At 38.8% G+C, this 16494-nt stretch overlaps 2 protein-coding genes across 4 annotated transcripts in view; both read right to left on the bottom strand.

The window, feature by feature from the left end:
- Nucleotides 1–4528, bottom strand: part of nt5c2l1 (5'-nucleotidase, cytosolic II, like 1) — a 13500-nt gene extending 8972 nt beyond the window's left edge. The window contains exons 1-8 of one of the 3 annotated variants that reach the window (XM_046066760.1): nucleotides 4104–4528; nucleotides 2958–3031; nucleotides 2729–2846; nucleotides 2124–2219; nucleotides 993–1084; nucleotides 420–477; nucleotides 215–308; nucleotides 60–113 (exon numbers count right to left, since the gene is read on the bottom strand). In XM_046066760.1, the coding sequence (XP_045922716.1) occupies nucleotides 60–113; nucleotides 215–308; nucleotides 420–477; nucleotides 993–1084; nucleotides 2124–2219; nucleotides 2729–2846; nucleotides 2958–3031; nucleotides 4104–4165 (648 nt within the window). In that variant the 5' untranslated portion in view covers nucleotides 4166–4528. The remainder of the gene's footprint in view (nucleotides 1–59; nucleotides 114–214; nucleotides 309–419; nucleotides 478–992; nucleotides 1085–2123; nucleotides 2220–2728; nucleotides 2847–2957; nucleotides 3032–4103) is intronic. The other 2 variants (XM_046066761.1, XM_046066763.1) reach the window with 2 other exon arrangements.
- A 902-nt stretch (nucleotides 4529–5430) lies between these two features.
- Nucleotides 5431–13596, bottom strand: slc2a11l (solute carrier family 2 member 11, like). The gene is made up of 11 exons (XM_046067649.1): nucleotides 13579–13596; nucleotides 13213–13373; nucleotides 12945–13069; nucleotides 11837–11966; nucleotides 9587–9735; nucleotides 9279–9466; nucleotides 7363–7473; nucleotides 7031–7132; nucleotides 6813–6888; nucleotides 5868–5995; nucleotides 5431–5745 (listed from the first exon to the last, which is right to left on the bottom strand). The coding sequence occupies exons 1-11, from the start codon at nucleotides 13594–13596 to the stop codon at nucleotides 5530–5532; spliced, it is 1404 nt and encodes a 467-aa protein (XP_045923605.1). The 3' UTR covers nucleotides 5431–5529.
- Nucleotides 13597–16494: the final 2898 nt, after the last annotated feature.

The following is a 16494-nucleotide window of genomic DNA, read 5'->3' as shown; positions in this document are numbered from 1 at the left end:
TTTTGTGTTTTTTGGTCAAAATAAAAAGCTATAACACATAATCCTGTCAGTTTACTCACTTCTCGGACAACGTATTTCTCCAAATTCCTGATAGTTCGTTCTTTCAGAATTCCCTAAAAAGCACACACAGTATAACAGTTGCTATACAATAGGGACAAAGCATGATTTCAAACAACAATGGCACACAATTCTATCTTTTGATCTGTTAATTCACCGTATCGTGAATGAAGTCCATTGCATCTCGAACATCCTGAAACATGCTTCTAAAGGACATTAACAAATCGCCGTACTGGTAACCTTTTGGAAGGCTGGAAGAAATTAAACAGCAGAGAAGATGTGGGGAAGGTTGTTTGACAAATAACTCACTGGTTGATTTATAATAATTCATGGTTGAGAGGGGGAGGAGCGAGTCAACTCACTTTGTATATCTGTTGCATCTGGTGAAGAAGTCCACAAGGCAGCTGTAGACATAAGTCTCTGCAGGGTGCATGGGAATTCAGTTCAGGTGGCTAACACTTTTAAGTTGCTGATATCATATGTAAACTTACAGTATATAATTAGTTAGAGTAAAAAAGTAATTATGATGGGTCGGGTACAAAAGTAAGTCTGATCTATATAGTTTTCTCTCCTGTGTTTATTAATTAAGAACCAGTGTGGGAAAAGGCATTGCTAGGATCATCTTTCTAAGTTCCTTGAAAAACAATTTACTCTATGAAACAGGTGGGTAAAAAAAAGTTACCTTTTTTATCAGCTGAAAAAAAAAATATTAACAAAAAGTTTTTTATAAGGAATTTAGAGAAAGGTCCTGGCAAACCTTTTATCCACCTTTTCTTATGTCGTAAACACAGGAGAGAAAACAATCAGACTTAAACAAAATTCTCACTTGCCGTTCAGGGCTTCCGTAGCCTGGGGTAGCAAAGATTACAGAATTACATAGAAAAGATTTATATAAATGTTAATTTCAACATTTTCTCCAAAGGTCAATTTTATACCTGAAAGATTGAAGAGAGTGTTAAGAATGTAGAAACGGTCGGTGTCATCTCTGCGAATGAACTTGTTGGGGTAGTAGTTGGGAATCTCCTGCCTGTGGAACACAAACATAACATGGGTCAAGACTGCAGATGCACAGGCACAAGCTAACTGACGAGATGACACAAAGTGGTGAACAAATGTGCACGGATTTAAATTTCAGGGCTACAAAAAAAGTCCATGTGACATCTTGTGGTAATCTATTAGAGACAAAATAAATGGAAAGCAATTGGCTTTATCTGCTGCTGCGTAAAGCCACATTGAGCGTGCTCTTCTCAGCTGACCGGAATGTTGATGTCATTATTAGTAGTTTGTGTTTCCCTTATTATTAAATAACTATGAGTAACAAATATGAGAGTCAGCTTTTCACTTAAAGTAGTTGTACATTTTCTCTCAATCAGTCACAGCAAAAGTATTGAAAAAAAGACTTTTCCTTTTGGATCCATGGTACTTTGATGGATTTCAGTTTAACCTGTATGTTAAAACTCACAGTCAAATTATTTTTAATGTATTTGAATGTATTCCACTCAATATATTTAACATCAGAAAATTAAATTAGAAAAAAACCCTTCTGATTTTGTTCTTTAAATATATAACCAGTGTATTTAGATGTAACAGTACAACTAAATCAACAATTGTACTTAAGTAAAAGTATAGAAGTGTCTCTTCTGTAATTTCTTATAAGTTTTTACAATGGGTTTTATTGATTATTAAACTTGCTGTGTTAATTTCTTTGTCCATCTGTTTCTCTTCCTTGTCTCTTTTGTCTGTCATGAGCTCACATGTAGAGATGTCCATCATCACAACAGCAATTCACCAGGGTAAATGTAAATGCTCCGTACTTGTATTGCGCCTTTCTAGTCTTTTCGACCACTCAAAGCTCTTTTACACTACATCTGCATTCACCATTCACACACATTCATACACGGGGCCAGGGGCAATTCGGGGTTCAGTGTCTTGCCCAAGGACACTTCAACATGCAGCCCGGGGGAGCCGGGATTGAACCGCCGACCTTCTGACTAACGGCCAACCCGCTCTACCCATCCCCCCACCAGGGTATGTGTCACTGTATTTTGTGAGGATTTGTATTTTACCCTTTCAGGAAGCGGAAGCCATGACTGCAGACTAAAATATTCCCATTTGAATCCACCTTCAGGAGGTTCCCATATGTGGTGTCGATCACTAAACCGCTGAGGGTGGGAAACGAAAAGAAAAGAAAAGAAAAGAAAAGAAAAGAAAAGGAGGCGTGAACAAGGTTATCAAGACACGACATGGAGTGAGAGTTGAAGAACATATAAAGGAAGCAACAATGTTATCTAACTGTTGCAACTAGCAATTATTTTAATTATTGCTGAACCTGCATATAATTTTTTCGATGAATCCTTTGATTTATGAAGTCAGAAACTTTTGAAAGTTAGACCTAACATTTAATCATAATAATGAATGTGTCTATGAATCGCAGTTGAAAACAACGACAAATTGCTGTCTTTGGAAAAAATGTGGGTCATTGATCACATCATCCATGCAATATAAAAACAACTTTTCCCACATTGTATTCTCTCGGAATGAGGAAAAAAGAAAATAAACCTGTAACAAAACATTTTTCTTAAATATTCTCTTCTGTTGCACATTTGATAAACAGATGTTATTCTTTATTTTTGCGTGAACCCTCGGTTACAGAGGTAGACTTAAAACAAACCGTGTGGGGAAGGAGGGGTCATATGTGTAGCGTAGAATCTCATGAGGGTATCCAATAGACACCATTCTGTCTCTTATCAGCTCAAAGCCCAGGCTCTCGTAGTCAGGTGACTTATAAACTACAAACACACACACACAGCAAAACCATTAACATAAAGTCAGTAACTCTTGTGTAGGCAGTTCAAAAGAAAATTCCGCAGCTAATACACCAGAGCGACTTCTTGACATACTTGCCATCGTGTAGTCCATGTCAAAGCCATAGCATCTGATGTCTTCCAGAGTCAGACTTCTGTTGACGAATACCCTGTGATGAAACACAACAGCACAACTGGAGTCTAAAGACACATGACCAGGACAACAATTTTGGAGCACAAGACCTCAGAAATGTTACATGTTGGGTTCATTGTGTGGTGTCCGAACAATTGCACAATCCATGACTTAGCAGGTTTCTTAAGGTTCAGTATGTTGCAGTACACTCAGGTCTTTGCTTATCAGCTTGTTTGCATCAATCATACCCAGAGACTCATGTAGGCCTGAGGGGAAGAAGTCACCTAAGGTGAAGAGACCTTTTTTGTTGTTGTTGCTTTTCTCTGACATTATTAGGTTTTCTCATGGTTGCTTTATTGGCTCTTTCCCATCACAGGAACCTTTTTTTAAATTCAGAAACTTGAATACCTTGTCCCCATAAGTGAAACTGGGCGGCGGGTAAAGATGTTATCATACCCTCAACTATCTCCTCCACTGTTTGACCAACATATATATTTTTGAAAAGGATCCATGATTCATTTGTGACAGACTGTTCACCGGTGTAACTGTAGTTATGTGCAGCTGTAAATAATTTACCTGCAAGCTTTGTTTTTGTAAGTGTGTTGCTGCTGAGCACTGAGGATCTTACTCCTGTGATCAATACAGTAAATAAAAGTGTGTCTGATGCAGGGGCACTTACTTTAGAGGAGCGGCTAGTGGTTTCATTATCTGCTGATTAAAATGTTGAGTAGTAGTTTGCAAACTATCAGAGGATAGAAGCACGTATCAGAAAGGACTTGTGATTTGTGGAAAAAACCCTGGTGTATATTATAGATGATTGTTCAAAATTGTAATAGCCAAGTTATTCCATCACTGAAAATAATGTTAATAATGTAGAAATAAATACAGAAACGTGTCCTTACCTGGTGTTGTGACCAATGAAACACAGAAATTATTGTGAAAATGATTCACTTAACTTTCTTAACAAAATTTCACTAATTGTTATCTTCGTGATAAGCATGTAAATATCAGTTTACCACTAAGCTGAAAGCATATCTAAAACATTACTGCTGTTGTAAATTTTGGAGTACATTTGTGTATCACACTGATATTAACCTGAAATGACTCACTTTTGGTCAAAGCCTCTCTTCATCATGGGCTCATCAGAGAAGATGCTGGTATCTGTATCCATTGCGTCCTTTGTGCAGCTGCAAACTTCAAACGACGTCTCCTGAAGCTAATGAACTACTGTGAGTGATATTCACATGCATCTGTTCTGCAGTCTGCACACAGCACTTCTTGCTGTTAGTTTATTGGAGACATTTAAATGAACAAATGTACCCAAATGTTGTAGGCGTGGATTAATTTCGAAAGCATACTGGACCTCCTCCCAGCGACCTTTTTTGCTTATTGTGATGTCAACGGCTACGGGACACGCGCATCCAGGCTGACAGCATTTCGCATTTGTCACACATACGCCTTGCAAGACATCTGTCTTTGAACGTGTAGATTGTCTTATCAGAGGCGCACACATGCGCCGGGGCTGCACGTCTGCGTAATTGGTAGGAGTTTCCCGATGACTGTCAGTCACGCTGTGATCCGAACAGCTAAAGTACATTCATCAAAAGCAAAACAGGTCAAGTATTTTGAATGACTGATTTGCCCAAAGCTGTACAGCACCAAGTAGGCTAGGCCTACAGGAGTACTGTCAGCAACATGTACACACAAGATAAAGACTAACATTACAAATTATCTAATGAAAAACACCTGCGGTCTAGAAACATAATGTCAAGCAGAATTAAACTAAAAGTCAAAGATGTATGTGCGCAGAGTTTCGCTCCGTGGCTTACATTTAGCTACTGAAACAAGCAGGTTCCATGGTTTCACTGAAGAGGAAATACTTTGTTATGTGATTTAGGTGAGATTGAAGACTTATTGCTCATCATATGATGATATAAATGCTTCACTTTTTACACAGTAATCTTCATGTTTGATGAGTTCTTCTTGTTGATTGGTGTTTTAGGAAGGGAACATTTTCTGTGATAGATTTAAAGCCTTGGAAAGTAGACAACATTCTTTGTTGGCAATGTAATGTTTTATGTAAGAAGGTTTTGTGACAACTGTTGTTTCACCACTGCAACAGAATAGTTTGTGTCATATAGTCATAGTCACACCCACCCCCACCCACACTCACACACACACACAACTGTTGATCAGCAAAACTACATTCATCAAGAGCCTCCATGGATGTTCTAATGTCTATCTGTAGAGCCGGAGACCACTGATAACCTCAAGGACCAAACCTTGTTTTAAGCTAAAAGGGCAAAGGTGAACACAGCCTAGTCTGTCAACTGGATCCAATAGGGATATTTTAAAGTCCAGTAATAAGAGTTCACCACACAAACACAAAACAGGCACATACAAAAAGACAGAAATGCCACTTTTATTAATCTCATGGTATATAATTCAGTTGGTATTTCTGCTTTAGTTACATTCAAGCTATTGAAATCTTCTAAATGTTTGCTGTTTGTTACTTTTAGACCTCAGTGAATATAATCAGAACTTGGTGTCGTATGTTTTGATTCCACTGAGTTTCTGTTTAGTGGATGTTTTCCTCTGTGATACTTCAGGTTTGCAGTGCATCCTCTCAAACTCTGCAGCAATCTCCAGCACTGTACGATTCTTGGTCTCAGGGATGTAGAACCTCACATACAGCCCACAGCCAGCACAGAAAACCAGGAATAAGAGAAAACAAAAGTAATCCAGATTCTCCTGCAAAGGAAACATTTTGGAGGACATTTGTAAATTGGTGTGAGTGATCATCTGATTACACTTGAATATTGTATTCTATTATTAAAATATCCCAGATTGTACCAAGATAGTAATGTGCTTACCACTATGATAGGGAAGAGCATCCCCAGCACACACAGGCCCACCCAGTTGATACTGCAGCCGATGGTGTATCCAGCTGATCTGAATGACTGCATTAAAATTTCCCCTGGAAGAGGAGCGGTTGCTCCAGCTGAGGGCCAAGAACAGAAGGAAGGACTGCAGTGGTGGAACTGTAACAATAACTCAAGTACTGTATTTAATTATACATTTGATGTACTTGTATTTTATTTGAGTATTTCCATTTTATATCACTTTATACCACTACATCTCAAAGACTACAGTGTACTTTTGACTTTGCTAAATGTTCATTCTCTTTGTCCAGTAAAAACCATGTATCTCCAAATGTGGTGATTTAAATTTTCCTGATAAACTGAAGGATAAATTATTCCTTTAATGGGTTTGAGAACATTCCCCTACTGCTTAAGCTAAATAATATCTATATAAAATCCCCTTGAATTTGCTGGAAAATGCAGCCAATGGAAAGCTTGCTTAGGGAACTGAATGTGCTATGTCCTGCCCTGTACAAACATATGATGATCTTATAGAATATGATGGATTTCTGTAGGTTTCTGACGACAGTATAAATTAAAATGATCACAACCTGAAACATCTCCAGCAGTAAAATGCAGCAAACACATTAATGGAGCAGTAATATTAATCCAAAACATCATATATAATAGTAAAACACTGACAGGGACCAGTTTTCTGCAGAATGAGTATTTTACTTTTGATGAAGTAAACTTTGCTGATAATACTTACATACCTTAATTTAAGGTTTTGCATGCAGGACTTTTAGAGTTTCACAGTGTGGTATTGCTATTTTTACTGAAGTAAAGGATCTGAATACTTCTTCCAACCACTGAAGGATTGTATACACTCCAGCAAAATGTAATTATTGTTGATTCAAAGAAGGAAAGCTGTAATCAAATTTGAAATGATAAACGTACCTGGTCCACTTGAAAAAAATAAAATGAAGATGAAAATGAGGACCATGCTGCAGTACGGCATCCAGGGGACCTGGTTCTGAGGAAAATTAACGGGTCTGTTGGATTGCTTGAGTTTATGAGTGATTTCAGTTGCTGTTGCTGTCATTACATGTAATATTTTAAGTATCATGACATGCATAAATATTCTCCAAACAGTGGCTGGTTTTGTGGTGACTCACTTGCAGGTACAGAGCGATGGTGAGGAGGATCAGTGTTGCAGACATTCCAATGTATCCTCTGAACAACAGGACTTTTACACCCGTATTTTCAATGATGAAGAACTGCAACATCAAAACATGTTCATAATAAAACCACAGGGGGGAGCTCACAGATCATATGAAAGGAGAACATTTTGAGAAAACTGTGAGAGCAGAAGAAAGGTTTACATTTCCCATATTTGTTTTCCTAAATCACAAAAAGAAGAAATAGAAAACAAACAAATATCTATGATGGTAAAAGGCTATAAAACAGATAGAAAACATGATAAGGATATCAGTGAAATGGGTCTTACGCAGGCTACAGAGGTGGACAACTCACACAGCCCCGTTCCTAAGGCGACATAACGTAACTGGTGCTCTTGGATGCCTGCCGCACGGAACACATCAAAAGAATAAAAGTACACCTGGAGAGAAGTATTTGAACAAGAACCAAATTACATTATGTCTATTTGTAACCCCCCCCCCCCCCAAACCAAAGACTTTTTTTTTATTTTGAATGATGGATGGCAGTCTTGAGTGCAGCAGTGCAGTGAGGAGTAGGTAATGGGGTGTTTTAATTTAACTTTATTTTTATTTTTTAAGGTAAATATTTTAACTGTGACTTAAAGAGGTGGTATTATGCTCATTTTCAGGTTCAAAATCTTATTTAGGGGTTGTACCAGAACAGGTTTACATGGTTTAATTTTCAAAAAACACAATATTTTTCGTCATACTGCACATTGCTGCAGCTCCTCTTTTCACCCTGTGTGTTGAAGGCTTCGTTTTTAGCTATGGAGTGATACATCTTGTCTCTAAATGATCTTTGTTGGGAGTTGCACATGCGCAGTTCCTAGTTAAGGATTAATAGCCAATCAGAAGCAGAGAAAGGCGGGTCAGCGAAAAGACGGTGAACAGCTTTGATTCAGCTGTAGGCTATATGTTGCTGACCAGGTTGACAATTTGGACTGGAGCAAGAGTTTCAGAGTGGTGAGTTATTAATCTGTAACAAAAGTATCTTTCATCCATAAAGTTTTAACTGAGCTCTGTCTCTACATCACAGTAACAACATCATGTCCAATGACTCCCTGGAGGGTAGCTAGTGTTTAGAAGGGAGAGGAGAGGTGTGCTACAGCTCAGTGTTTTTCCACCAGTGTTTTTGAGGCCGTGTCAGACTAGTCGCTCAGTCAGCATTATGACAGGTATTTTCATTGTGATGTCACAAGAAAGGGAAGTAAAGGCTGGACTACAAACCAGCTGTTTTCAGGCAGTTAAGAGCAGAGTTTTCTGTGGGAGATGGGAACTCCCTTTGGGGTGGACTTTGGGCTTTTTCACTTTGCAAACCTAGCACATTCTAGCACACACTCAATAAAGGAGAGGGGGAAAAGCATAATACCGCCTCTTCAAATGTTCAATATGTTCTAATTGTTTTTGACTGTTATCAAATATCAAATATCACTGATTCAAAACTCATAAAATATGTCTATCAAGTTTTAACTGTTTAATGGAAAAAAGTAACATATAGATTTATTAAAGCTTTATATTATAATCTCCACAATGCTCCTGTGAGTAAATGAATGAGTTACTGAAGTTTCTTAAAGAGCACCAGCACCAGCATTTTTTGACTTTCACCTCAAAGAAATACATTTTGGGAAATGGGCTTATTTGCTTTCTGGTGGAGAGATAGGTGATATGATTGATACCATTCTCATATCTGTATAGTAAATATGAAGCTATAGCCAGCAGCCAGTTAGCTTAGCTGTGGACAAAGACTAGGATCAGGGGAAATCTGGCTGGACTCTGTCTGAAACGTAATAAAATCAGTCTAACATCACCTCTAAATCTCATTAATTAACATGTTATATCTCGTTTGTTTAATCTGTACACAAAAACAAACAAAAGGGCGATTTGCTGTTTTTCGGGGGTTTGTATGGCAGACGGACTATGTTTAGACCATTGGAGTCATTGCTGGTTGCATGGCAACTGCTCAGAGCCAAGAGATAGTCTGGTACATAACCCTCTGTAAAACAGCAAACTATCCATGTAGATGTATATTCTAATAATACTACATCATACTGAACAAATAATGATGAAATCAATACAGGCCTAATTAATGCTGAACATTAACTTCGCACACAATATTACCTAGAAAGAGGTGTACAGTAAGTGTACTTAAAATTTGACTATTCTTGTGCAAAAGAGTGTTCAGTGTTTAACCTAACATATCACTCACAGTGTTGATGCCACAGAGCTGCAGTGTGGTGAAGGTAACGATGATGGTGAGGAGCTGCCAGCGGACTGTTGGATTCTGAATCAGCTCGATCACTGAGTGGCTGTAAACACTCTGCAAGGCAGCTTTCTCCTCCAACATCTCCTCCACCTCCCTGCTGTAATCATTGTGGCCCCATAGCCTTCTTAATGCTAAGAGAGTGTGACAAAGCAGCTTAAGCCTTAGATTGAGGTAGTGACCATTAAAATAAACTTGAAAAATAATTTATTTGCAGAAGGGATTGTGCTGTATTCAGAATTCCCTTTTCACACCTTTCTCGCAGGCCTGTTGGTCTCCTTTTTCCAGCATTAGGAAGCGAGGGGATTCCGGCAGGAAGGGCAGCGTGAAGAGTTGGATTAACGCAGTGAAACCATTGAAACCAAGCAGCCAGGGCCATCTCTCCTGTGTACCAAGTAACTCACTGCAAGGGCAACATCAGTGGCATGCACACAAACACTACATGGTAAAGTGTTTTGTTTAAAGGGAACCATGTTGTATGGGTTTATAACAGCTTGGCTGAGGCTGATGGGAATGTCATAAAACTAAGCACTGAACAAATTAAAATTTCAACCTGATGATGGTTCTAGCTGAAAAGTCAGTCAATTATCAGAGTTATTACAATTCATTCAGAGGGGGGCATGAATATCTGTTCCACATTTAATAGCAATGCATCTAATAGTTGTCGCTGTCAGAGCAGGGGCGTCCCTCTCTAACTTCAAGAAGCTCTTGAAAACACGTCCTTTTATAACACCTCTAACTCCTAACCTCTAACATGCACTTCCTGTGCTCTTCTTCTTCTATGCCCTACAATTATCTTGTATTGATTGCACTTTTTTGTTAACTCGTACTTCTTTCCCTAGGTATTTACCCCATTGATGCAATATGTGCTTTTAGCTCTTACTTGTATTTATTGCTGCTCTTACTAGTATATATTGTCAGTTGTAGATCTCGTGCTGTATTTGATGCTTTGTTAATGCTTGTATGTTGTTTGTCAAATGTAAGTGGCTTTGGATAAAAGCGTCTGCCAAATGAGTAAATGTAAATGAAATGTCAACCTCATGGTGGCCCTAGAGGAAAATTAATAGGGTTCATCTTCTGGGGACCACAAATGTATAAAATGTCATGACCATCCATCCCGTAGGTGTGGTGGACTGACTGTGGGTAAAAATCTTTTCACCAGAACCAACCAGTGTCATAGTTTTGGGTTTTCTTTAGTTATTTCCTATTTTATGTTAAAAGAGTCCTTCGTCATGTGCCTTTAACGTGTATAATTTCCTGCCATTGTGTGTTTTCTGCCAGTGTTGATTGTTTGCTCCACCCTGATTAGTTTCACCCGAGTCTAATTATCCTTCCTCCTTATACAAATGTATAACTGATAAGATAAACTCGCAAAGCTAATCAACTCCACCCAGCTGATGCCACACCAGCAAATGCCCAACCACACCCCTCGCGCTGTGAGTCCAGACAGCTGTGACAAGTGGTAACGTAGCTGATAGAGTTTTGCAACATAAAAATCTAAAACCTGAAGTGTAGCCTGCTCTGTTTGGAACTGTGAGCTGCAGTTTAACGGAGCTGCAGAACATGTGTGGGGATTTGTGGTGAGATTTCTGCCTGATCACACAATCATGCCTGTTTCAGTTACTTTCGGTTTCACATGCAGCATGCAGTCCCAAACTGCTTCGGTCAAACGGTCTGAAGGGGATAAAGTTGCTACCATCGGATCAATAACATAATGCACAGCAGAGTAAAGGGCTGGCAGACTTCTCATCAAATGATGACGTTAGTCTCGTTATATCATGACTTTTCTCTGGACATGTCAGAGAACACAGATTTGTTTCTGATTGTGCAGAAAGTTTTGAAGATCAGCAGAAAGTCTGCTGAAACACAGGAGCTATTAAAGTCCAGGAGTTTGTAACTGAATAAAAATTAAATAATTTATCATTGAGGTGAAAAGGTGCCACATGCACATTTAAAGAGGTTACTTCCCCAAACAAAGACACAAAGAGGAAGGAAGACTAAATCATGACTCAGCAGGGATGATATTACATGGGAAAAGTTGATCTACAGGATAAACAGATCTGAAAGCAGCATAGAATGACTGACAGCTGCACTGCATTATTTTCTGTTACAGTTAGGCTATAGATTTTGAATTGCCACCTGCCACGTCAAAATTTGTGTTTCTCCATCAATCCATCCATCCGTCGTCAACCGCTTATCCTGCGTACAGGAGTGCGGGTTTGTGTTTCTCTTTACATAAAAATAAAAAATCACCATAAACTGGTGCAGAAAATTCATCAGAATGCAGGGAATAAAGTGTTTAATGCTCAAAATTTTCATATAATTTAGCATTAAAGATTTCTTAAAAATAGTGTTAAAATCTTGTCTTGTGTCGATCTTGTGAACCCAATCTCCAATCTCGTCACATCCCTAGTCTTTAGGAGAGCTCTGTCCACATGAGAGCTGTCATTTGAAGCTTCCACTAGCTGAGCCTTTACTTGACTCTCTGGCACTGGCCACCTTACCTGATCCCCAGCAGCTGACCACAGAACTTCCCAAAGGAGATGAAGGTAGCGACAGTCACACCCACCATCCCTCGCAGCTTCTTGGGGGCGCATTCAACAAGGTACATGGTTTGAGCTGAGATACTGACTCCTAGAGATGTCCATTTTGAGAAGAGTCAATGATCAGTAACTGTGTGACAAATTGCCTACTATTACTTGAATATAATAGTGACAAGTATAAGTAGAAATTGATTGTCTGTAGGGTTAAATGAGAGAATGAGAGCCAAGAGTGATGAAGCAGCCATCTTTGAAAAAATTAAAGAGGTGGTATTATGCTCATTTTCAGGTTCAAAATCTTATTTAGGGGTTGTATCAGAACAGGTTTAGATGGTTTAATTTTCAAAAAACACCATATTTTTGTCATACTGCACATTGCTGCAGCTCCTCTTTCCACCCTGTGTGTTGAAAGCTTCGTTTCAGTTATGGAGTGATACATCTTGTCTCTAAATTATCTTTGTTGGGAGTTGAACATGCGAAATTCCTAGTTAAGGACTAATAGCCAATCAGAAGGAGAGAAGGGCTGGTCAATGAGAAGCAAACACGGCCTCGGTTCAGCTGTACATGTTGCCGACCAGCTTGGCAACATGGACTGGCGCAAGAGTTTCAGAGTGGTGAGTTATTAAGCTGTAACAAAAGTATCTTTCATCCATAACGTTTTAACTGAGCTCTGTCTCTACATCTCAGTAACAACTTTAAGTCCACTGACTGCCTGGAGGATAGCTAATGTTTGGCAGTGAGAGGAGAGGTGTGCTGCAGCTCAGTGTTTTTCCACCTGTGTTTTTGAGGGCGTGTATATGATATGTATATTATATGAGGCACATTTTGCTTTCATTCCTGTGGGAAACGGCTGGACTACAAACGAGCTCTTTTCAGGCAGTTCAGAGGAGCGTTTTCTGTGGGAGATGGGTACTCCCTTTGGGGTCGACTTCCTGCTTTTTCACTTTGCAAAGCTATTACATGCACAAAAAAGGTATATAACTCAATAAAGGAGAGGGGAAAAGCCAAAAAGCATAATACCACCTCTTTAAAGCAAAAAGATGTAATGGTTTTCCTCATACAGTAGGTTCACCTGAATTGATGCCATAGAGAAATCGTCCCACCATAATCATCTCAAAGGACATGGCTGTTTGGCTCAAGAGCATCAACACAGCTCCAGTCATAGCCACAATATTGTTTAACAAAAGGCTATGCTTTCTGTGAGACAGGGAGCCAGAGAGTTCTGTGTTAAAGCCTGTGGCCAGAATAAAAAAATAAAAAAACAGGAAACAAGCTAAAAGTTTAATTTTGTTTGTTTTGTTTGATGGAGTTACATTAATTTAAATTGTGAATTCACTGACCTGCCATATTTTGTGATCAATGGACCAGCCACCAGCGACCCCAGTAGCCCCCCGATGCAGAAAATGGATACAGTGAAGGACCAGATGAGAGAAATCTGCCACTGCTCCAAGGATACATTGTATCTCTGCAGACATGTTTTGTTCACCAGCTCTTTTATAAACTGCAATTATCACATGTTGAGATAGTCTCATTTTCATTTTAGTTGTGGCAGCATATAATGTAAGTGTTATCAAATTCTTTTTTTATAGAAATACCATACAGTCGTCTTTATAGCCAATGTGGAAATAATTAATACATTTTATAATAAACTTGTATATGACAAAATTTCTTGACATTTTAGCATGATGTTTTGTAGTACAACTTACAGCAGATGGAGAAGTCATCACCGATAAACCATATCCATATTGAAATGTCCCACCAATGCCGGAGACAAAAATGGCAGCGACTACAACAGGACAGTCTAGCTGTAGAAAATGAGCATGTGAACAGTTACAATGACAAGTAAGTACATTTTGTTAGATATCAGACATGTTAGATCATCCAGTTCTACTTTTACATTAACACCCAAAGCTTTTGCCAGTGTCCAAGCTGAATTATTTGTAAGCTACAGAAATCACTTAAAGCATTTAATTAAATGGATTATTTGGCTTTTTTCATTAAAAATAGCTTATTCCAAACCTTTATCCTAAAAGAAAAAATGCAAGGTCGATACATAATTTTAAATATCACCTACCAAGAGAGTTAAGTACTGTGGCATAGCTGGAGTCTGGTCGTTGTCATATATGGAGTCTTTTCAGATCATTCACACATTAAACTGCTGTGGCAGACACATAACTCAGCACTGAAATTATTAACTTTCTATTGAGGCCAAAGAGGAAACGTAAGGGAAGGCCACCAAGTGACCACTGCATTTGGTAAGTGTATTTGTGTGTGCATCAGTTATGTGTGTGAAAGTTGGTGAGCTGTGAGTGTCCGTTTGGTTAAGGATTTTCTCCAGTGATGATGAAAGACTTTGGACAGACAGTAGTAAAAAAAATTTAAATAGTAAAATAGTTAATTAATGTCTTGTACACCCCTCGTTTAATGAATTTAACAAATTTCCCTCTGGAAGGCGCTATAGAGCAGCTGCAGCAAAGAAGAACATTTACAAAAATTCTTTCATACCAAATTCCTATTGTCTCCACACTGGAATCCTATCCGTTATGGTCTGTACTGTGTATTTTGTGTTATTTATTATGTTTTTGTAGTGTGATTTTTTTTTTTTTTTAATGATGTGGATATGAAGCTAAAGACAAATTTCCACATTGTGGACAATAAAGACAGTAAACCATAAACCATAAACTATTTAAAATCATTGTAAATTTATACTGAGAAAAAACACATGATTGTGAATTTAGCCTGAAACCTAAAACTTTGAGGGTGTATTTTTTGCTACATTTCAATTCAACAATTAGACCAATTAAAGTCTCCACATTGAAATATTTTAGGTGACAATCCCAAGAAACACTGTCCGCCACCTCATTCGGCACAGTTAGTATGAACAAGTCCATTAAGAAATATTCATCAGAAATTTCTAAGAAAACTTCCCCGTCACTCCCTTAAATTCTAACAGCCTTTCACTTGTTAAAGGGGCCATATGTAGTTTTTTTCAATGAAATGACTCACTTTTTATTGCCTGTCACAAAAATAAGATACATTGATACATTGAAAGGACAAGAGTTCACATTGGTTGAGTTACAAGGTACTGTACATTGAAGAATTCAGAGTGTGAGAGTGAAGGCCCACTAGGCCTCTGACCTGGTCTTAGGGTTTTTCCTCCCACACCAGCAAAAAATTATGTAATAACTGGTTCGTGAAAGTAGCTTTTGGTAACACAAGCACTCAATGTGAAAAAATGTGTTTTCTGAGATTGATTCTTCTTGTATTGATTCTTTTTTCTCAAAAAATTAACCCCCCTCCCTCAGCTCCATAATTCCATCCATCCATCCATTGTCAACCGCTTATCCTGCATACAGGGTCGCTGGAGCCAATCCCATCTGACATCAAGCACAAGGCAGGGTACACCAGGTCGCCAGTCCATCGCAGGGCCACACATAGACGAACAACCACTCATGCTCACACCTAAGGACAATTTAGGGTAACCAATCAACCTAGGCTGCATGTCTTTGGATGGTGGGAGGAAGCCGGAGCACCCGGAGAGAACCCACGTGGACACAGGGAGAACATGCAAACTCCACACAGAAAGGCTTTGAACCCACGTCCTTCTTGCTGTGAGGTGACAGTGCTAACCACCGCACCACAGTGCCGCCCAGCTCCATAATTATTATTTTTTATTACCTACAATTGTCCCAACAGTCCAATAATCAGGAGACTTTCTCCAAATCAGGAGTTCTACAATCCTTAAAAGAATAGTTCCAACATTTTGGTAAATATGCTTATTTGCTTTCTTGTTGAGAGTTAGACGAAAAGATCAATACTGCTTTGCTCAAAGCAACCACTAGCAGCTGGTTAGCTTACCTTAGCATAAAGACTGGAGGATATAACGTAAAAACAACATGTTGTGGAGGGATATGTGCTGCACTATTTCTTTGTCAGACCCAGTGACTTTCTGAAGCCTTTTCATCAACATGAGGTTGCCAGGAAACCACATCATGTTATTTCTACACTTTGATGTTTGTATGTATTAACCAGACATAACGTGTTAATTAGTGAACTTTTGATGTGCTGGTAGTTGTTTTAAACCTTTGGACAGAGTCAGGCTAGTCATTTCCTGCTTCCAGTCTTTGTGCTTAGCTAAGCTACCCTACTGCTGGTGCTGGAGTGAAGAAAGTAAAACTTTATTTATATAACACCTTTTTTTAACACAGGTTTCAAAGTGCTTTGCTTTAAAATCAAGCATAAACATAAAACGCAAAGCTCATTCAAGAGAAAAATATTTAGAAAGTCATACACATACACCAACATACGCATCGCACATACGACCACAGAAACCATCCATAGCAAATCATTGTAGTTACAGCAAAGCTAACCTAAAGAAGTGGCTTTTTAAATGTTTGAAACAGTAAACAGACAGCTGATCCAATGGGAATGGGAGATTGAGTCTCTGTGCTAGGACAGCAAAAGAACAAAAGGCTTTGGTTTTATGTTTGGCACACGGTTTAGCCTACAGGTTTTGGTTGGTTGACCTAAGAGGCCGCTCTCTAGTATAAGGGCTATCGAGCTTCTCATCTAAGTGTATTTCTCAACATGTTGGATGGTGGATGGTGGATTTGACCTGAGGT

This window comes from Micropterus dolomieu, linkage group LG13 (assembly GCF_021292245.1).
Source record: "Micropterus dolomieu isolate WLL.071019.BEF.003 ecotype Adirondacks linkage group LG13, ASM2129224v1, whole genome shotgun sequence".
NCBI lineage: Eukaryota > Metazoa > Chordata > Actinopteri > Centrarchiformes > Centrarchidae > Micropterus > Micropterus dolomieu.
Note: the sequence above shows the minus strand (reverse complement) of the source record. Positions and strands in the feature narration are given on the sequence as shown.